We start from the raw sequence: 19,256 nt of genomic DNA, 5'->3' as shown, positions 1-19,256 counted from the left end.
TCCTCCTCCTCCTCCTCCTTCTTCTTCTCCTTCTTCTCCTCCTCCTCCTCCTTCTCCTTCTCTTCTTCATCCTTCTCCTCTTCCTCCTCTTCCTCCTCTTCCTCCTCTTCCTCCTCCTCCTCCTCCTCTTCCTCCTCTTCCTCTTCCTCCTCTTCCTTCTCCTTCTTTTTCTCAGAATCATTTGATATTTTGGACTTTGGGGACTTTAGGTAGAGTATCAGCATCCCTGTGCATAGTTTAAATAATCAGAAGCCTGTCCAGTGTTAGTAGTTGTGTCCATGGGAGCATTTAGACTCAGAGCCTCACAGTGGCGTGGTCTTCTGCCCTATAGTATTTTGCCAACCCCTGATTGCTGAAGAGGGAGTCATGGAACCCTAAGCTTTTTGATGTGTGAACAGTTTCTGGGTGACATGCATTAGCTCAGGATTGGGGAGTTCCCTTTTGGGATGCATGAGATTTGTATTGTGGAATTCAGAGCATGGAGCAGACTGTAGGAAGGACCCTCACTGTGCATAAACTTGAGGCTTCAGCTGAGCTATTCTTAAGGTTTTTATATCTTTCAAGTTTGTTAATGTTTTAAGTTTTTGTTTGCAGATGCCTTACTGTTGAAAATACCTTTTATCCACTTGAGGACCCTGGTTACTGTTTTGTTGACTGTTTACATGTTTTCTTTGCTATGAATTGTCATGAGTCCCAATTCTCTCCAGGAGGACCATGTCATTGGAGTTTGGCAGTGTAGCACTGCAGACGCAAAATGAAGATGAAGAACTTGACAAAGAAGACTATGAAAGGGAAAAAGAGGTGAGTTTCTTGGAAAAAAGTGCCCAAGCCCAGTGTTTGGCAGCTGATCATAATTATATCATTTTGTGTCATTTTGAAGGCATTTATAATTCATTAAACTTCAACAAACAAAACTTAGAACCTGATTGAGACTGGACTTTTAAACAGTAGAGGAATCAGGGCTGGAAGGATGGTTCTGGCTCTGTGGGTTCTGGGGATCCATCTTCCCAGCTCCCAGCATTCCTATTATCCTGCAATCTCTTAGAGATGTTTGGTTAGTTTCAGTGTATGCCTTTTCACCTTCTAAGAGCAGAGTATCACATAGCATTTCATCCTGGAGATTAGCTGATTGCCTCTAATCATTCACTCCCTAGAGGCTCTCAGGTGCTCTACCAGAGCCTGAGGGCTCCCTGGACACATGTGCAGCTGCTGTTCCCACCACCTGGGCAGATTGTCAGTCCCCCAAGGTGAAATGGAATCCTGAGAGGCAGGTCTGCTGTATGGAACCTGACACCATGGATGAGTACCGTATTTATGGTTGGCGGTGCTTCCATAAAGAAGCTTGTCAGTTGGGATGTGTGCGTACTTAAACCAGACACCCTTGTAGAAAAAGTAAAGCCTGCTGTTAATCAGTAATCCTGGCGTCAGGCTTCCCCCTTTCCTCAAGTGAAATTACGGACATGATGCATGTGCAATCTAAGAAACTCACTAAGGGGCGTAAGAGATCTCTGTGTACGTTCACTCATTGGCTTCAGGGCAGCTTGGGTAGTGGCCTGGGTTTCAGTCAGTAATATTGATGTGACTCTCCTTACTCAGTTGCAGCAGCTACTCACAGACCTCCCTCACGACATGCTGGATGATGAGCTCTCCTCTCCTGAACGCCATGATTCTGACTGCAGTGTGGACGGCATAGCAGGAGAGTAAGGACCTGGAGTCACTTCCTCTTGTATCTTGCACTCCATAAACCTTCCCTTGAGTCTCTGCTGATAATAGTGTAAACTTAAACTTCAGACTGATTTCTAAAACTTTTGGGTTAAGGTCAAGGGGAAAACAAATACTAGAATCTTGGGTTTCTTTGTGTTATTTCTGGCCAAATATGATAGAGTATAGATCTAAAGTATTGATTTTTCTCAAGACTGCATTCTTCTGAGCATCTGGAAAGGAAGTGGATTGAGCGTGACATACTGCCCAAGTCTCACAGTGTGAATGTAAGTGTCTGTTGTGACCACAGTGCTGATGCATTGGGTAGATCTTAGGGCTTTTGTTTTACTCTTGCTGACTAATGGGACTGTACTGGACTCGTATTTTGGAGAACAGTGTGGCAATGGCTGGGAAGAAAATTGCAGTAAAGCCGAAGACCAGCATCTGGGGTACCATTCTGGAGAAGGTGGAGATGAAGGCGGGAGTGGCTACAGCCCTCCAGGTAAAGGGGAGCAGGCAGATTTGTATCGCCTTCCTGAAGACTTTAGGCCATACACCGGTGGTCAGAAGCAGGCAGCCAGTGTCGTGACGTTTTCAGATCCTCAGAGGGACAATTTTCAGGTATTGTAAGAGTTTGATTTAGAAGAATTTGTGTGTGTGCATGTATGTGCACGTTGTGTGTTTAAGGAAGTGCATGAATACAGTGCAAAAATGGTTTGATAACTGTTTCTCCAAATCTACTCACTCAAGTTTGTGCTAAATCAGCTAGGCTGGCTTTTGTTTCTAATTTAATGCAATTGCAATGCCAAGCCTATTGTTTAAAATGGAAGCTTTTTGGATGTAGTTATTTAAACACTGAAGGTTGGGTCTGCCAGGGAGTAGCTCCTCATTTACTGTTGCTCTGGCTTCTGTGGGCCTGCTTCCCCGAGAAGCATACAGTTTCTTGTAGCAGCAATTTCATGTAGATCACAGTTTCTTTATTTCTGTGTTCCCCAGTTTCATAATGAATTTAAGTGTAACACCTCAGATCCCATTCCTGTACTGTACGGTGTCAGACCTGTGGGTGGAGTGACTGTGCACTGTACACTGACTGTGGGGAGTTCTAAAAGGCATCAGGAGACAGTATGTCTTAGAATTTATCAATGACAAGCAATGCCTCATTTTCCCAATTGCTATTCTGTATCACTCAATGGCATTATTATTATTATTATTATTATTATTATTATTATTATTTATTGGTCCATTAAAAGGTAGTTATTTTCTCTTTATCTCTGGAGAATGTTATTCACTGAAAAACAATAGAATTTATTATACATAAGATGGTATCAGATATTTTCATTTATTGAGCATGTGCATGTTTTATGTTCCCAAGGTGGTAACATTATCTAGATCATTTGTAATACAATAGTTATATACAATCTCATTGCAATTCCCATGTTTTAGTTTTGAAATTGACTCCACTGTGTGCTCTAAAGGATTATGAAACAATTTATAATATCCAATATAGTGTGTACTGTTTTTGAGCTAAAAATGTCTATGAGAAGTTGGTCATGAGCAGGGGATGAGTGTCAGTTTGTAGAGTGCTTGCCTAGCACCCGTGGGGCTCTGGGATCAATCCCCAGTATCAGAACCAGTAGTGGTGGTGCACATGTGGAATCCCAGCACTTGGAGGGTAGAGAGAAGTGCCCAGTAAGATTATTTTGGAAGAAAAAACCAAATCTTAATTGTTAATTTTATTTGTTATCTTTTAATAGCAATTTGGTTTATCACAAGGACCCAACTGCCAAACTCTGGAGCCATATAAAGCTATATATAAACCTTACCACTCTTCTGTGCAGAGGAACAGCTCCCCAGCCCAGGAGATAGCAGGAAGTGACATGTTCGAAGGCTTGCAGCAGCAATTTCTAGGAGCCAATGAGAGTAGGTGTTCTGTTTATGTTTGTTCATTTGTGTTCTTGTTGTTTTGCTTTGAGCTAGGGCTTTGCTGTTGCCCAGACTGGCCTCACACTCATGGCAATCCTCCTGCTCCAACGGCCCAATTACGAGTATCAGAGGCATGTGTTGCTACACCCAGCTATATATTTTTTTTTTTTGTTAAGATAATTGGGGAATTTTGAACATTTAATAAATAGTTGCATACACTTTTAAGAATTAATTTTTAAGTAACTTTCAAAAAGCCTGTTTTCTATTTTAAAGGTATATACTAAGGTATTTATGCAAAAACTAATATGCTCTTAAATGTTTATTTCAAAATACTATATTGAGCTCTAAAGTGGTGGTTTGCCCACATCTAGTCCTAGCTCTTAGGAGGAGGGTCAGGAGGATCTGACACCAGTTAAGGTCAGTGTGAGTACACAGTGACAACACTCAAGGTCAGTGTGAGTACACAGTGGGAGCACTCAAGGTCAATGTGAGTATGGAGTGGGAACACTCAAGGTCAGCCCGAATACACAGTGGGAACAATCGAGGTCAGGCTGAGTACACAGTGGGAACACTCAAGGTCAGTGTGAGTACACAGTGGGAGCACTCAAGGTCAGTTTGAGTACACAGTGGGAGCATTCAAGGTCAGTGTGAGTACACAGTGGGAGCATTCAAGGTCAGTGTGAGTGCACAGTGGGAGCACTCAAGGTTAGTGTGAGCACACAGTGGGAGCACTCAAGGTCAGTTTGAGTACACAGTGGGAGCACTCAAGGTCAGTGTGAGTACACAGTAGGAGCACTCAAGGTCAGTGTGAGTACACAGTGGGAGCATTCAAGGTCAGTGTGAGTACACTCAAGGACAGTGTGAGTACACAGAACACTCAAGGCCAGCCAGAGTTGACTTGTGCCTGAATTTTCTGGTGAGACACTGTACTTGGTCTGCTGCAGCCGTGACTGCTGCTCAATGGTAGGGGCATGTGTGGCATTTGTAAGGCCCTCATTTTCATTCCCAGCCTCTCATGAGGAAATGTTGGTAGGGAACTATGTTTGTGGGATAAAGATAAAGTAAAACTGATGTGAATCATAACTGCTTCTTTGGGAATCAGTGTGCTGTGCTCCCTAGTGTAGCAATATTTGCCACCAAAATCTCAGAGGAAAGCTTTTGTGCCGTGTGCACTTCAGTCACCCTGAGCTTAGTGTTCTTCTTGTCTGCTTTGGAACATGAGATGCTCATCTTCCGGGGCTGAGGTTTCTCACTCTGAACCGTGTAGTTAATAAGTCAGCCAGGAGCTTCTTAATTTTTCTTTTACTTTTTCTATTTTTGTAGTGTGATGATTGTACAAACTTGCTGTTCAGAATTGATGCTGTTCTCAGGTTTAGTTATGTGTTACCTGCCTCCGTCCTCAGTCACGGTTTGCTATGACGAGGCAGAATGGCCAAGGTAGCTCTTTGTAAAAGAAAGCATTTAATTGGGCCTTGCTTAGTATTTCAGAGGTGTAGTCCCTTTGTGGGGAGCGTGTCAGTGTCCTTGGTGATATTGGAGCAGTAGCTGAGAGCTACCTCATGATCTGTAGGCAGATAGACAGACAGGCAGAGACAGAGAGACAGAGAGAGGGGCACGGACACACTGGTCTTGGCATGGGCTTTTGAAACCTCTAAGCCCACCCCCAGTGACACATACTCCTGCATATCCCCTAATCCTTTAAATCAGTGCCACTCCCTGGAGACTAAGCATTCAGAGTTTAGGAGGCCATTCTTATTCAGACCACCATACTCCTCAGCCTTTTTCTTTGATGTAGAGTATGTATAAATATGTCCATAAGGAAAACACTTAAAGCCGCTAGAGAATTTTGAGCTGAAATGTTAGTTTAAAAAAAATAAAAAAGCCGGGCAGTGGTGGCGCACGCTTTTAATCCCAGCGTTTGGGAGGCAGAGGCAGGTGGATTTCTGAGTTCGAGGCCAGCCTGATCTACAGAGTGAGTTCCAGGACAGCCAGGGCTACACAGAGAAACCCTGTCTCGAAAAACAAACAAACAAACAAACAAAAAACCAAACAAAAAAGCAGCACAGTGACTATCCTTAGTGTTTTCATGGACCAAAGCTTTTATCACCGTGCTCCTGGTGCATTATTGTGAGTGCTGAAGCGCCAGTGTGACTCTAGAGTGACTGGATAAGCTGTCCAAAATACTGTAGGACACCTGGGCTAGGCTAGAGAGAACACTGGACTACTTTGTCTTGACACAGTGTTGCTTTAAAGCTTGTCTGGGCCACAGGATAGCTGTAGGAGTACAAGAGCTCCTTTGTCCTGGGCCTGGTGGTGCACACCTTTAATCCCAGCACTTGGGAGGCAGAGGCAGGCGGCTTTCTGAGTTCGAGGCCAGCCTGGTCTACAGAGTGAGTTCTAGGATAGCCAGGGCTACACAGAGAAACCCTGTCTTGAAAAACCAAACCAAACCAAACCCAAACCCAAACCCAAACCTACACCCACCCCCACCCCCACCCCCACACACCCACACCCAAACCCAAAAACCCAAACCCAAACCAAAACCAAAACAAAAGCTCCTTTGCCTTGAACCATCAATAACCAGTGCGGAAGAGGCTTGTCTGTATTTGAAGTGAAGTATTTGCAGTGAAGAAGTAGAAGAAGCATGTGGCTGAGGAGTGGGGTGACAGTCGTCAGTCACTCCTGAGCTGCTCCTTCAGTTCCCTGCAGTCACATGCTTTATGTCTTTCGTTACTGTTTCTAAAACTCTGCATTTTACCAAGTTAATTTATTCCTAAGGTGATTGATTATACATCTTTTTAAAGTTGACATTTAGAAGTTGATTGAATAACTGATGGTAGTGCCCAATTTTCCAGCAACAGTAGTTAAAAGAATGAGTTCAGGAATGAAGGTAATAAATAATAGGAAAGAATAAAAACAAAAACTCAAGAAAAAAAAAAAGAATGAGTTCGATCAAGACCATACAACCTCATGAAGAAAAACGTGCATGTTCTCCTTCATATGGGAACTTAGGCATAAGTGTAATAGATGGCGTAGGATATATGTAAACATGAAGAAAGACCAAGAAAGGCTAATGTTGGGGAAGAGGGAAGGCTGGCTGTAGGTAATGAGTCTGAGCTCCGAAGGAAGGCATGAGCTCATCACCTGTGTGCGCCTAACTGTCTCAGACTCTTCGTTTTTATGGTGGATAAGTAAGTATATATAATATATTTGATAGTAAACTGTAAAATCTAATGTTCTACAGCTTCTGTTTCGAATGACTACTCACTGTTTAGAAGTTAATTGAAATGTAAAGACTTTGGGACTGGTTAGTTTTAGTATATGACTTTTTTGGTATAATTTTTTTTTTTAATAATAAAATTTAAAATTTTTTAAAAAAAGGAGTGAATTTGGTACAATGAAGCTTTGAGACAGTTTATTTATGTCCCCTTCTGTAAGGCAGAGTGATGCTTTTAATGTTCAGATTTTTTTTCCGTTTTCCTTTTTAAAGACTGGGTCTCAGTATAAAGCCTTGGTTTGATACTTGCTATGTAGACCAGGATGACCTTGAACTCACAGACACCTGCTTTCTACCTGACTTCTGGGATTAAAGGCATGTATCACCGTGCCTCGTCTTACAATTTTTTTTTTTTAATTCAGAAAAGAGTACAAATTGCTTTGTTAATAAGTATTTAAATTTCCTATATGTATTTATTGATGTAAGCTTACAGAGGCATTAGCCAAATGAAGAGTGTCATTATGGAGTTGAAGTGTTAGTCTTCTGATACTGTCTTTTGGCTTTCTCCTCTGATCTCAGTGTTCTTGACAATGACTTTGTTTCTGAAGAAGATGTCAGTTTGCTTCTCTTTTTAATAGTTAATTAATATGGTTAATTAATATTGCTGTTTTGTGCCAATATAAACATAAAAGAATGTATCTAACATAAGCTAAAGAGACCCTTTGATATCTGACAGTGTTCCTTTCAGGTAGTGTGAGAGCAGGTTGCGTGCTTGTTCCCCCCTCGTGTGGCAATGGCGCGTTGCTCTGTTGCAGCTGCCTGTTAGTTGTCCATATTTAGATAGTGAGACAGCTTTAACTGGAGACATTCTGCCTATCCTGGCAGTGACCCATAGTAAAGCATGTAGTATGTCCCGCTGTGCCACTCTCTCGTAAATGGAACCAAAGCGTCACAAAGCACATGTCCTCACTACACGATGTTCTGATGCATTCTGGATAATCCGTCTTCATATTCAAAGGATCTTAGTCACAATCCACTGTACTGGTTTTATGACATTCCACCAAGTTGTTTAAAAAGTTTAAAATATACTACCCTATCTGATCACAGATCTTAGTATGTTTTTATCTAATAAATTGTCTCTAATTCCAAAGCAGACTCTGCAGAAAATATACATATTATTCAACTCCAGGTTCTTAACAAAGCAAAGCAGAGACAACTGGACAGCTTAGTTGAAAAGCTGAATGACAGTGAACGGCAGGTTCGGTATCTGAACCACCAGCTGCTAATAGTCCAAGGTGAGGTGACAAGGGCTGGGCGGCTGGCGTCTAAAAAACTCACTTTATTCTGTTTTAGCTTCCTGTGCTTTTCATTTCCAATATCCTCATTTGACCCAGGCAGAGAACTCACGTGAGTCAGAACAGAACCCAAGCCCAGGACTTCTGTGCCTGATGTTTGGAGACATTTTCCTTTTCTTCCATTTCCCTCCTCTTCCCAGGTATTAGAACCAGTGAGTGAGTAGGCACTGTCCGCCGTGCTGACGGCTCTCTGCCCGAACAGCTGTGGACGTTGTCATTACCTTGATAAAGTAGTGCACTCACAGGTGACATGTTTTGTTTGTAATGCGGCAGAAGTTAGGGACCCTCGTTGCCATTTCTGTGTCACCATACGTCGGGTCCTGGCTGCTTATTCTTCCGTGCTGTTGCTTTAGTCGGTGCCGAGTATCCATTTGTAGAATAATTTTATGACAGACAGCTCATTTCAAATTGAATCGATAGTGAAGCAAAAGCTCTTTCTGTAATGTTCACAAAATCTCTTGGGAGAGATGAATAGGTGAAGTATTTGGGAAGGACCAAGGACTGGGGAATACATGAGTTCCTTTCAAGTATGTGAAGGGTGATTGGTCCTAGGTACCTTGTTTTGGGAGTGTCTTACTGTATGGCCCGGTGATCGTGCCTCAACCTCTGAGCACTGGGATGGCTGGTGTGTACAGCTGTGACCTGCTCTAGAGTACCTAGATTCGAGAGTTGACAGGAGAGTGTATCTGCGAAGCTCCTTAAGTGAGCGGATGCAGAGGTGCTGGAGACCCTTCACCACAAAAGCTGGCTGCAGCAAGGATTTACAGCCTGTGGCTCTGGTTCTTTAAGTTAGTTTTGGCATCAGATATTTTTTAAATAACTTTTTTTGGTTTTTCTTTTTTTTTTCTAAAGCAACTAAAACTCGTTTGTCTGAATTGAATTTCATTCAGATATAGATCTCCTAGAGGTTGTGACAATTATAATCTCACAACGGGGACAGCTTTGATGTAAATATCTTTCATGCTCCAGATGAAAAGGATGGCTTGGCCCTCAGCCTCCGGGAATCCCAGAAGCTCTTTCAGAGTGGAAAGGAAAGAGAGATGCAGCTTGAAGCCCAGATAAAAGCCCTGGAAACCCAGATAGAAGCATTCAGAGTCAGCGAAGAGAAGGTAAGCTTTATCTTCACTCATCAAAACTTTACTTTGGGGCTGGAGTCGTGGCTCAGTGGTTAAGAACACTAGCTGCTCTCCAGAAGACCAGGGTTCAATTCTCAGCACCCACACGGTGGCTGGTAACAGTCTGTAACTTCAATCCCAGGGGATCCCATGCCCTCTTCTGGTCTCTATGGGCACCAGGCACATGTGGAGCATAGACATACACATAGGCAAAATAGTCACAGATTAAATAACTAATAAAAATATTAAATTTAATTTGTACAAGACCAAATTGAGAAGAACTCTGTATCGCAGAGGTCCTGCCCCTCACCTGGGGTCAACTGTGGGTGCATGGCAGCTCTTCCCTGTTGACGCCTGCATTTCCTGCATTTCCATCCTTTCTGAGTTTCATGTTCTCACTCTAAAGTCTCAACTACTCTAGCTTTACCCTTTTCTATAAATTCTCTCATGGCCGTCCAAATAATCCTCCCAAAATGTGGTGTTAACTTTGTTATTCTCTTAACTTAAAGTCTCTATGGGATGTGGTTTACTGTGGGACAAGGTGACCTTCCATCCAAGGCCATCTCTTCCCTCCTGCCTCTCCTCAGGAGTGCCTGCATCAGACTAACCAGCTCCGAGTCCCGCTTTTTACTGCCAACACTCTCACAACAGACAGAGTTTCTAGAAGGTGCCGTTGGGCTCGTCTTGTGCTTGTAGCTCTGCCATCTAGGCCAGTATTTGGCTTATAGTTGGTGGCCAGTATATGCTGCGTGTTGCTTAAAATTAAGTTAACTTGTATATATGTATTCTTCTTATGTATTTTTCTGTTCCTATGTGAAATTTGTCATGATGTGTTTATAGTATATTTTAAAATTGGCAAGCAAGGGTTGTCCCTTTTCAAAATTTTTTGAATTTCCCCTCCATTTTTCCTTAGTTTTTTTGAGACAGGGTTTCTCTGTATAGCTCTGGTGTCCTGGAACTCACTCTGTAGACCAGGCTGGCCTCGAACTCAGAAATTCACCTTACTCTTGATCCCAAGTGCTGAGATTAAAGGCATGCGCCACCACTGTCTGGCTTTTCTTTAGATTTTTGCACATCAATGTATGTTTTTTTATATATAAAGATTTATTTATTTATTATACATAAGTACACTGTAGCTGTCTTCAGACATTTCAGAAGAGGGCGTCAGATCTCATTACGGATGGTTGTGAGCTACCATGTGGTTGCTGGGAATTGAACTCAGAACCTTCGGAAGAGCAGTCAGTGCTCTTAACCGCTGAGCCATCTCTCTAGCCCCTCAATGTATGTTTTATAAAATAAAAAACTTATTGGAATGGAATTCTGGTTCTAAAGGCACTATGCTTTACCATTTTATACACATACCATGTAGGTCTTAGAAGGGCAGTTACTTGCCCAAGAGTATGAAGTCAATTATTGACAAATTCTGAGAGCATAAAGATCTTGAACCAAATAGTTCCCTGCAGAATCTCCTTATTTTCAGGTTATATGGTTAGCCGCTTTAATCCCATCTGCTACTTTAATTCTCTCTTGCTGCAAAGCTTATATAATTGCAGATTTGGGGCATTAGGAAGCCATTTGTGGGTGATTGTTTTACCCACAGTACCAGCTGTTTTCAGAACTCTTCGTGCTGGGACATGGTGCCATGTTCCTGTAGTCCTGAGGCAAGGTGATCACTTGAGCCTGGGAAATTTGAAGCACCTTAGCAGACAAATGGGGTCCTGTTTCAAAAAAGAAAACCAAAAAATGTTTTATTTAGTAAGTGACCATTTGGAGGTTCTCAGTCTTTGGAGGAGCAACACATTTTTCCATGACCCTGCAGTTGGGTTGCCCCTCACTTTGCTCATAGAATGATGCAAACAATGTCAGGGGCAATATTGCCCCAGTGCCACCTCACTCTTCAGAATTCTCATTCTCCCTGAGCATGGAACTCTGTAGCCTAGTTTGTCAGTGAGTGACTGTCCCCAGCAACTGTGGGCTTGAGAATAACAACTGGGGGAGTGTCAAGGAGCAGAGGTAAGATGCTATCAGTGTGGTACCTTGTGTGTGTTTGTTAGCTCACCAAGAAGCTCAGAACGACTGAGATTACCCTGGAGACCTTGAAACAGCAGCTGGTGGAGCTCCATCATTCTGAGTCACTTCAGCGAGCCAGAGAGCAGCATGAGAACATTGTTGCCAGCCTCACACAGAAGTACGAAGAGCAAGTGTCGTCCTTACAGAAGAATTTGGATGCTACCATAACGGCCCTTCAGGAACAGGTCAGGTGGTTCCTAATGAGCAACTATCAGTTGAGTAAAGTTGGATATTTTGTAGTCCCCATGGTAGAAGTTTTTTGATAATGATAGGTATGAAATTATAACTGAGCCTTTATTCTCCCCCAAAAAACTGATTTTTATTTTAATTATGACTGTGTCTTCAACCCTGTTTTCGGATACCTTTCTTGTAGGATCCATTGGTACCTTCTCAAACCTCACAGTGCTAGACTTTATTTTTTATTTTATATAAAATAGATTGTCCTTATCATCATAGAGTGAATGCCAACTGAGAGAAATGGGTATACTGGCACTGGCTAGAACCTGAGCTTGATCTGGGAGCTTGACCTTTTGTAGGTGTCTGAGTTTCCAGCTCTCAGTAAGGAGCGTTGAGAAATGGTTCTTCTGAGAATAGAAGTTGGCTATCTTGAATCCAGTATTCTAATGGCTGACTATAGAAATTTGCACACTAGAACTCTTGCGGACAGGTTGTAGTCAGTATTACATAAGAGAAATCTTTGGACTAAGTTTATTATGTATATACATGTCCTGGCTAGTTTTTGTGTCAATTTGACACAATAAACTAGAGTCCCTTGAGAAGAGGGAGCCTCAGCTGAGTAAATGCTTCCATAAGATGGGCTGGAGGCAGGCTTGTAGGGCATTTTTAAAATTAGTGATTGATGTAGGAGGGCCCAGCCCATTGTAGGTGGGTTACCCCTGGTCAGGTGGGTTCTATAAGCATGCCATGAGGAGCAAGCGGTAAGTAGCACCCCTCTGTGGCCTCTGCATCAGCTCATGCCTTCGAGTTCCTCCCTGCTTGAGTTCCAGTCCTGACTTCCTTTGATGATGAACAGTGATGTGGAAGTTTAAGCCCGATAAACCCCTTCCTCCTCAAGTTGCTTTTGGCCATGGTATTTTAACACAGCAACAGTAACCCTAACTAAGACAATAATAACATTAAGTAAATTTCATATTTAATCTTGAGTGTCCTCCCTAAGATAACTGTATGTGTTTTCAAATTTCCCCAAAGCGAAATGTTTCCCAGGCTGGACACTCAGTCTGTATAGTGTGGAAAATAGGGAAGAAAGTCTGATACAGATAAACTGCTTGAGCATATTGCATAGTTGACTTTTGCATTTGTGTCTAAGATGGAGTTGGTATCGAAGGCTCTGCATCAAGTAGCAGGTTACTTGCCTGTGACCAGAGCCCTAGGTTGAATGAATACAGTTTCAGGATGAGTTTTTCCTGATGTAATTTAAGAACTAACTTAGCCCAAAAGACAAAGGGAAGAATCTAAGACTCGAGGGTGCGACAAACCTCCCAAGATTCACTCTGATTCGGGCTGCCATCTCTGACTTCCATGGCCAACTCTACCTTTTCCTGGGTTCAGTAGACCCATAATGGCAGAGTAATTGTTAACATTTTATTCTTTTTTTTTTTATGTTTTTATTTTATTTATGACTCAAGTCTCACATGGCTCAAACTGGCCTCAGACTTGCAGTGTAGCCAGCGGTGACTTTGAACTTCTGATCCTCCTGCCTTTGCTTTCTGATTGCGGGGGCTGTGAACATGCACCATCATGCTCCAGTTGCATGATGCTGGTGTGTGTCCCGGTTTGGTGCATGTCAGGCAGGCCAGCGTTCTTCCAACTCATCCCCAGTTTATTTTATTTATGTGTTTTATTCAATTTTAAAATTTTCTTCCTTTTATATAGAAAATACTGTGAATTTTGTGATAATGGAAGGTTTCTGGGGTGGGAGAAGATAAAGGAATGCCCAATCAAAGAGTCTGCTATATAGAAACACAACTAGAATTGGGGTGCACCTTATTATTTTACTTTTTCTGCCAGTTATCTAAGGAATTTTTATTTATTTAATTTTAAAATAAACTTTATTATAAAAAGACATCACATACTGAAATTAAGCAGATCTAAAGTCTATATACTTCAGTGACCTATATAGTTAGAAGTCAGTTATTTTTTGAAAATGTTTATTTATTCATATTACTTTTGGTTAGCACAGCCATCAGTGGTCCTTGGCCAGTTAGGAAGGTAGAGTCTGTCAGCTCTGTATGTGTTTGAAGAGCGTTGCCTCCGCTGACTTGACACAATCTCACTGGGATGGGGTGAGAGGAGTTCCCAGTGGGTTTGGAAACCTTTCTTGTGGAAATGGTTGGTATAAATGTGGGCAAAGCCCACATGGCTCTCAGGACAACCCCTGGCCCTGCCTGCTCTAACAACAACTTCCTTCCGGTCTTCGGTCATTGCAGGACAGGTAATGGTCCTGTGCCTCTGGCTGCTTCATTTGTTCCCATGCCTGCCATCATCACTTCAGGAGAGGGACTTAGACCAGAAGGTAGAATGGAATCTTGGCTCTGTGCAAAATGTGCTTCTGATTCCAAGCCACGAGCTATATTTACTGTGTCTTCCCCATACTCTAGAGTGTCCACTTGGGAGTATTTTTTATGGTATCCCCTTTGTAATCATGTGATCAATTGGCTCAGCTGTATTTGTAATAAGGAGTCAAATACTTATACCCAGTCTGTATTATTTTATAATCCAATTGGTATTTCTAATTGGAAGAGTGCAACAAAAGTCAGGTTCACAGCAAAAGTGAGAGAGAAATAAAGAATTTCCCATGATCTCACCTCCTGCCCTCTGTGCTTAGTTCCCTCATTCTCATGGCGTGACTCTCGTGTGCTCATGGCATGACAATGTGTATAAACTATAACTTCATATAAACCTAAGGTACTCAGTTTGTGGGTACCCACAGGGTAACCTGCTGGGATGCCAAGAGTGCACGGACTCTGTAGGTCTCATGAAGAGCGAGTGGCATCGAGACGAGACTGAGTGTTCCTTCCGCGACCATAAAGTACCTGTCCAGTTATTTAGTTCTTTATTGATTTTGTCGGAGTTTCGTAGTTTCTCCAAATAGATCTTATACATGTTTTACATTTGTACTACAGGCCCTCATTTTTGGAATGGTATTGTAAATGACATGACAGTTTTTAAATTTCATTTTCCATTTGCTCCTTGTGTGGTGCACAGGAACACGATTTCCTTCCTCGGGAGACAGCAACATCTTTTTTTTTTTTTTTTAAGATTTATTTATTTATTTTATGTATATGAGTACACCATTGGTTCTTCAAACACACCAAAAGAGGGCATCAGATCGCATTACAGATGGTTGTGAGCCACCATGTGACTGCTGGGAATTGAACTCAGGACCTCTGGAAGAGCAGTTGGTACTTTTAACCGCTGAGCCATCTCTCTAGCCCAGATAGCGACATCCTGTAATAGCTTCTCTGCGCCCCTGCAATTGTGCGCTAGTTTAGTGGTTTCCCTCCTGCTGCTCTGTGTAGCAGATCCTAGCATGCATGAGCAGAGCTTTACTGTCTCTGCTGTCTGTGTTCCTTTTCTTTCCCTTTCTTACCACAGTCCACTGGTGAGAACTTCCAACATGATGCTCAAAGGCAAGGAAGGAAATCAGTTCCCTGGTCCTCGCCCTTGTGGGAAAGTTTCAGGTTTTCCAGTTAAGTATGCCAGGCCTAGAAAGTTTGTAAGGCTTAGTTTTTTGTTAAATCACAAATGGTTGCTAGTTGTATTTTGAAAGACAGAGTTCAACACACCGACTGCCCAATTGCATGTAATGGGAGGTGCGACAGTCTGACGCAGCCGAGTTTTTTTAAGGTCTGTGTGTGCCTGGTGCCATTTGAGAAATGCATGGTTATAACCTTTTATAAACCTAGTGCTTTCCTTAGACATCAGGTCTTTCTATGTAGAAAAGACTGTATATACAACATATTGTAACAACTCAAACTGTCGTAACCTCTAGAACGTGAGCTTGAGTGTCTTACCATCCCCTCATGACAGGCGTTTGTGTGCATTCCTGTTAGCTCATCACACAGCAGCCATGTTATGCTGGCTTGTTAGAACCGTGCTTTCCAGGCTGGCCCGAGAAACAGCCGCAGCATGCCAAGAACTCTGCAGCGCTAAATAAACAGGCACTGCTTTCCAGAAGCTTCATTTTGCTAAAAACCTAGTAGAAAAAATTTAAAGCGAACACAGCTACATTATGACATAGAACACAAAATAAAATGTCCAGGAGTTTTAAAGCAATGCAAGACCTTCAGAGCCCCTTTCCTTCGCACAAAGACACTCCTGTATTATTTACGTTTGGGGTAGGTATCACTGTATTCATGCTGAGAGCATTATTGAGGTGCAGGCCATGGAAGGGAATCTGGTACAAAAGGCCCGCGCCTTCTCACTTCAGAGCTCTTGCGAATGGTTTGCTTCGGGCTTCTCAGGTAGCTTAAGACCTGCTGTACTGTTCTTCTGCCTCTTCCATGCTTTGATTGACAGTCAGTCTGAGCAGCTTTCAGGTGAGAAGCAATGATTGCTACAGTGACGGTTTCTTCTACCTGGGCTCTTTATTTCCAAATATGTTTTCTTATTGAAGAAAAGTTTGCTGTATACACAGAGTCTCTCTCCATGTCTATGTGTAGGGGACACTGATCCTTGCCTCATAGTGTGTATTGCTTATATATCCTCCTATTGTCACACTCAACAGTTACCATGTCTTTTTGCCATCAGTTTTTCAAGTATCATTATAATGCTTGCTATGCATAACATATTGCAGAGATACCTTTGAACAGAAATAAGATGTGTAACAGGTAGAAGGAGGAATATAGGAGAAACAGATTAGATTTAAAAGAAACCCAGAAGGAGGTAAGATTAGTTTTGACTGCTTTGGACAGAAGAATGAGCCCTTGGCTGCTTCGAATAGAATAGTGTTTCCGTGTGTTCATCTTGTCTGAGGATTTGGATCCCATGACTCAAAGTGGTTTGCCTACATTTGTATCGATATGTTAACACAGCATAAAATGCAAGCAGGACTGTACTATATTTCCTCTGGTTTTAGAATAACAGTATCTTACAAGTGCTCTTTGTTAGCTGGGCCTCTCTCTCAGGTCACAAGTGTTCTCTTCCCATCCTGTGCACAGGTTAACCTGTGAAAGAGATCACACTACCAGGTGATGATTTTACATCAGACGGTTTTAATTTCTACTAAAACTGATCGTGAAAATGACTTGCCAACTTCTCTTCTGTTTAGGAAAGCATTTGCACGCGTTTGAAGGATCACGTGCAGCAACTGGAGCGGAACCAAGAAGCAGTCAGATTAGAGAAGACTGAACTCATTAATAGGCTGACAAGGAGCCTAGAGGACAGTCAGAAGCAGTGTGCCCACCTGCTGCAGTCAGGTGCGTGTCTCGTGGGGTGTCCCCACTGCTGCTGTGAAGCAGTGTGGCTGGATCCCTGAACTACAGTTTTACTTGATATTATCATGTGTGAGGGTGTATGTGTCATGGTTCATGTGTGGACACTAGAGGACATCTTCCATAATTGGTTCTCTGTCTTGCCCTGAGTTCTTGGAGCTCAGACTCAGGCTGTCTTGCCACCCGTCCCAACCGACATGCACTGCAAGCGCCTTTACCAACGGAGCCATCTCACCAGTCCAGATCCCTGAGGTATAAAAAAGCTACGAGACAGAAAAGTCCACTAGTGATCAGGTTCTTTTAGAGAGGATTATGTGTGCAGTTCATATTAAAGGTGCAGTTCGTTTCTGTTATGTAATCTGGAATATAGGCCAGTGTAACATTCCAAATAAACATCACCAGCACTCCTCTAAGAAACCAGTGCTGTGGTGCCCAGAACCGCTTCCCACAGAGGGAAGGCAAGGAGCACACACGCTAGGTGGCGCTCTGCTGGCAAAGATGCAGAAATCCTGTCCTCAGCCAACTTTGACTATGAGAGCTCATTGTATTTGCCTGTTTCAGACCTAATATTTGATTAAATATTTCTGTCTTTTTGTTTAACTGCAGATTTTTTTATCCACTTACAATGATCAGTGGACACTGAGTTACATTTTTGTCGCTATTAAGATTTCAGTGTGGCCTTTGGTTTTTGAGACATGCTTCCTATGCTTTTCATGGTCCTGGTATCTTTAATTATGTTTATAAAATAGTGTTAAATGCAGTAAAATGTCAAGCTGATACAAAGACCTGGGAATAGATAAAAGTCAACTTCATTTCTGGTTGACAAAATCAGTCAGTGGTTTTTTTATTAACTAATATACATACAAGTCACAGTTTGGCTCATGAGCTAGTCAGGCAGTTGGAACAGGTTTGGGAGTGTGGAACAGGCTCTGCTGAGGAGAAAGCACTGGAGGTAAGGCTGTGTGTGCTCTGCTGAGGGGCAGAGTTGGACCCTATTCTCTTTAGGCTCTTCCAGCCTTGCTTCCCTGTAGCCTTTCCCCCTCGCCATGACGTACTGAGTCTTTTCCTTGGCTGTCAAAGGCTTTCAGCTGTGGTTACTTCCCTCAGCTGTTTCTAAGAGGCCCATTTTCACTTAAAGAAACCCTCAGAGCACCCTTTGAACTAGAATCTCTGCTAGTACATTTCAAATACGAGTTTGTTGGGGATGGAGAGGTAGCTCAGAAGTAAAGAGCACTTCCTGCTGTTGCAGAAGACTAGAGTCCAGTTCATAGCACCCATGGAGCTCACAACTGCCAGCAAGTCCAGCCCCAGGGGACCTGACACCCCTTCTGGCCTCTGTGGGTACATGTGTACACAGAAACACACACACACACACTTGTGTACACAGAAACACACCCACACATCTTTCAAAGAGTAGTAATTTTATATGTGAGATGGGCATGTTGGAAATAAAAGCAATTTACAAGGCAGCAAAATAAAGTTTCATTGCAGGGCAGAAATGGTAGGGTGGGACTTTTTTGGCTTCTGTGACTGGAACCTTATGTCCCCACTAGATGACTCCTGGGCTGCTGTGGTTTGTAGATGCAGTAGTGGCGATCGGGCTTATAGGGTCTAAGGCCTTGAGCTCCTGGAGGGCTGGATCTCAGACACATAGGTCTTTGGTGTCTCCATGGCTACATTTCCAAATGGCTCTAAAATTGTAACAAGGAAGCAGACTCCATGTCAGACCCCAGTGGCTCCTGTCAGCTGTATGCCCTGTGTCTCTCTTGCAGGCTCTGTGCAGGAGGTGGCTCAGCTACAGCTACAGTTGCAGCAAGCACAGAAGGCCCATGTCCTAAGTGAGAGCATGAATCAGGCTTTGCAAGTGAGTATTGTCTCTTAGAAGAGACTCAGGCAATGCTATTGTACCTTGTTTGAACTTTAGGTTTCTCTGTGGTAAAAGTGGCTTAGGCCATCTTGAGATCAGCCGGGGAAGTTATTCAGGATCTTGCCGACACCGATGTTAGTTAGACCTAGGTTTTCCAGCTCAGTTCTGAAGAACTGCAGAGCCAGGCCCCTGCCTCCTCCTGCCAGTCTGTCCACTGTCCCTCCTGGAGACCAGGGTCTCTACAGGTATGTTAATTCAATATGTACTAGGGCTCTGTTTCTCACAGATCCTCTGCTACTTTAATTTTCCTGAAAGGTAATGAAGGTGCTGGAAAGGAGTTCCCGTGTTGTTTCCACTGAAGGAGGTACTCTGCTCGTTGATTCTGTAGACAGAGCACACTCCTGCAGGCAGAGCATAGCACGCTCCTTTAGATAGAGCATAGCACACTCCTTAAGATAGAGCATAGCACACTCCTGCAGGCAGAGCGTAGCACACTCCTTTAGATAGAGCATAGCACACTCCTGCAGGCAGAGCATAGCACGCTCCTTTAGATAG

At 42.9% G+C, this 19,256-nt stretch overlaps 1 protein-coding gene across 7 annotated transcripts in view; it reads left to right on the top strand.

The window, feature by feature from the left end:
• Cep152 (centrosomal protein 152) overlaps positions 1-19,256 on the top strand; it is a 71,290-nt gene that overhangs the window by 2,443 nt on the left and 49,591 nt on the right. For 5 of the 7 annotated variants that reach the window (XR_004118834.1, XM_031371751.1, XM_031371749.1 and 2 more), the window contains exons 2-11: positions 708-801; positions 1,597-1,700; positions 1,916-1,988; positions 2,098-2,322; positions 3,456-3,621; positions 7,993-8,136; positions 9,166-9,305; positions 11,366-11,566; positions 16,672-16,819; positions 18,607-18,698. Coding sequence is in view for 6 of the 7 variants with exons in the window: in XM_031371751.1 (XP_031227611.1) it covers positions 715-801; positions 1,597-1,700; positions 1,916-1,988; positions 2,098-2,322; positions 3,456-3,621; positions 7,993-8,136; positions 9,166-9,305; positions 11,366-11,566; positions 16,672-16,819; positions 18,607-18,698 (1,380 nt within the window). In the remaining variant the exon portion in view is untranslated. Of the gene's footprint in view, positions 1-707; positions 802-1,596; positions 1,701-1,915; positions 1,989-2,097; positions 2,323-3,455; positions 3,622-7,992; positions 8,137-9,165; positions 9,306-11,365; positions 11,567-16,671; positions 16,820-18,606; positions 18,699-19,256 lie in introns of those variants that run through there. The other 2 variants (XM_031371748.1, XM_031371750.1) reach the window with 2 other exon arrangements.

This window comes from Mastomys coucha, unplaced genomic scaffold (genome assembly GCF_008632895.1).
Source record: "Mastomys coucha isolate ucsf_1 unplaced genomic scaffold, UCSF_Mcou_1 pScaffold15, whole genome shotgun sequence".
In the NCBI taxonomy this organism is placed as follows: Eukaryota; Metazoa; Chordata; class Mammalia; order Rodentia; family Muridae; genus Mastomys; species Mastomys coucha.
This window is presented reverse-complemented; position numbering and strand designations above follow the sequence as displayed.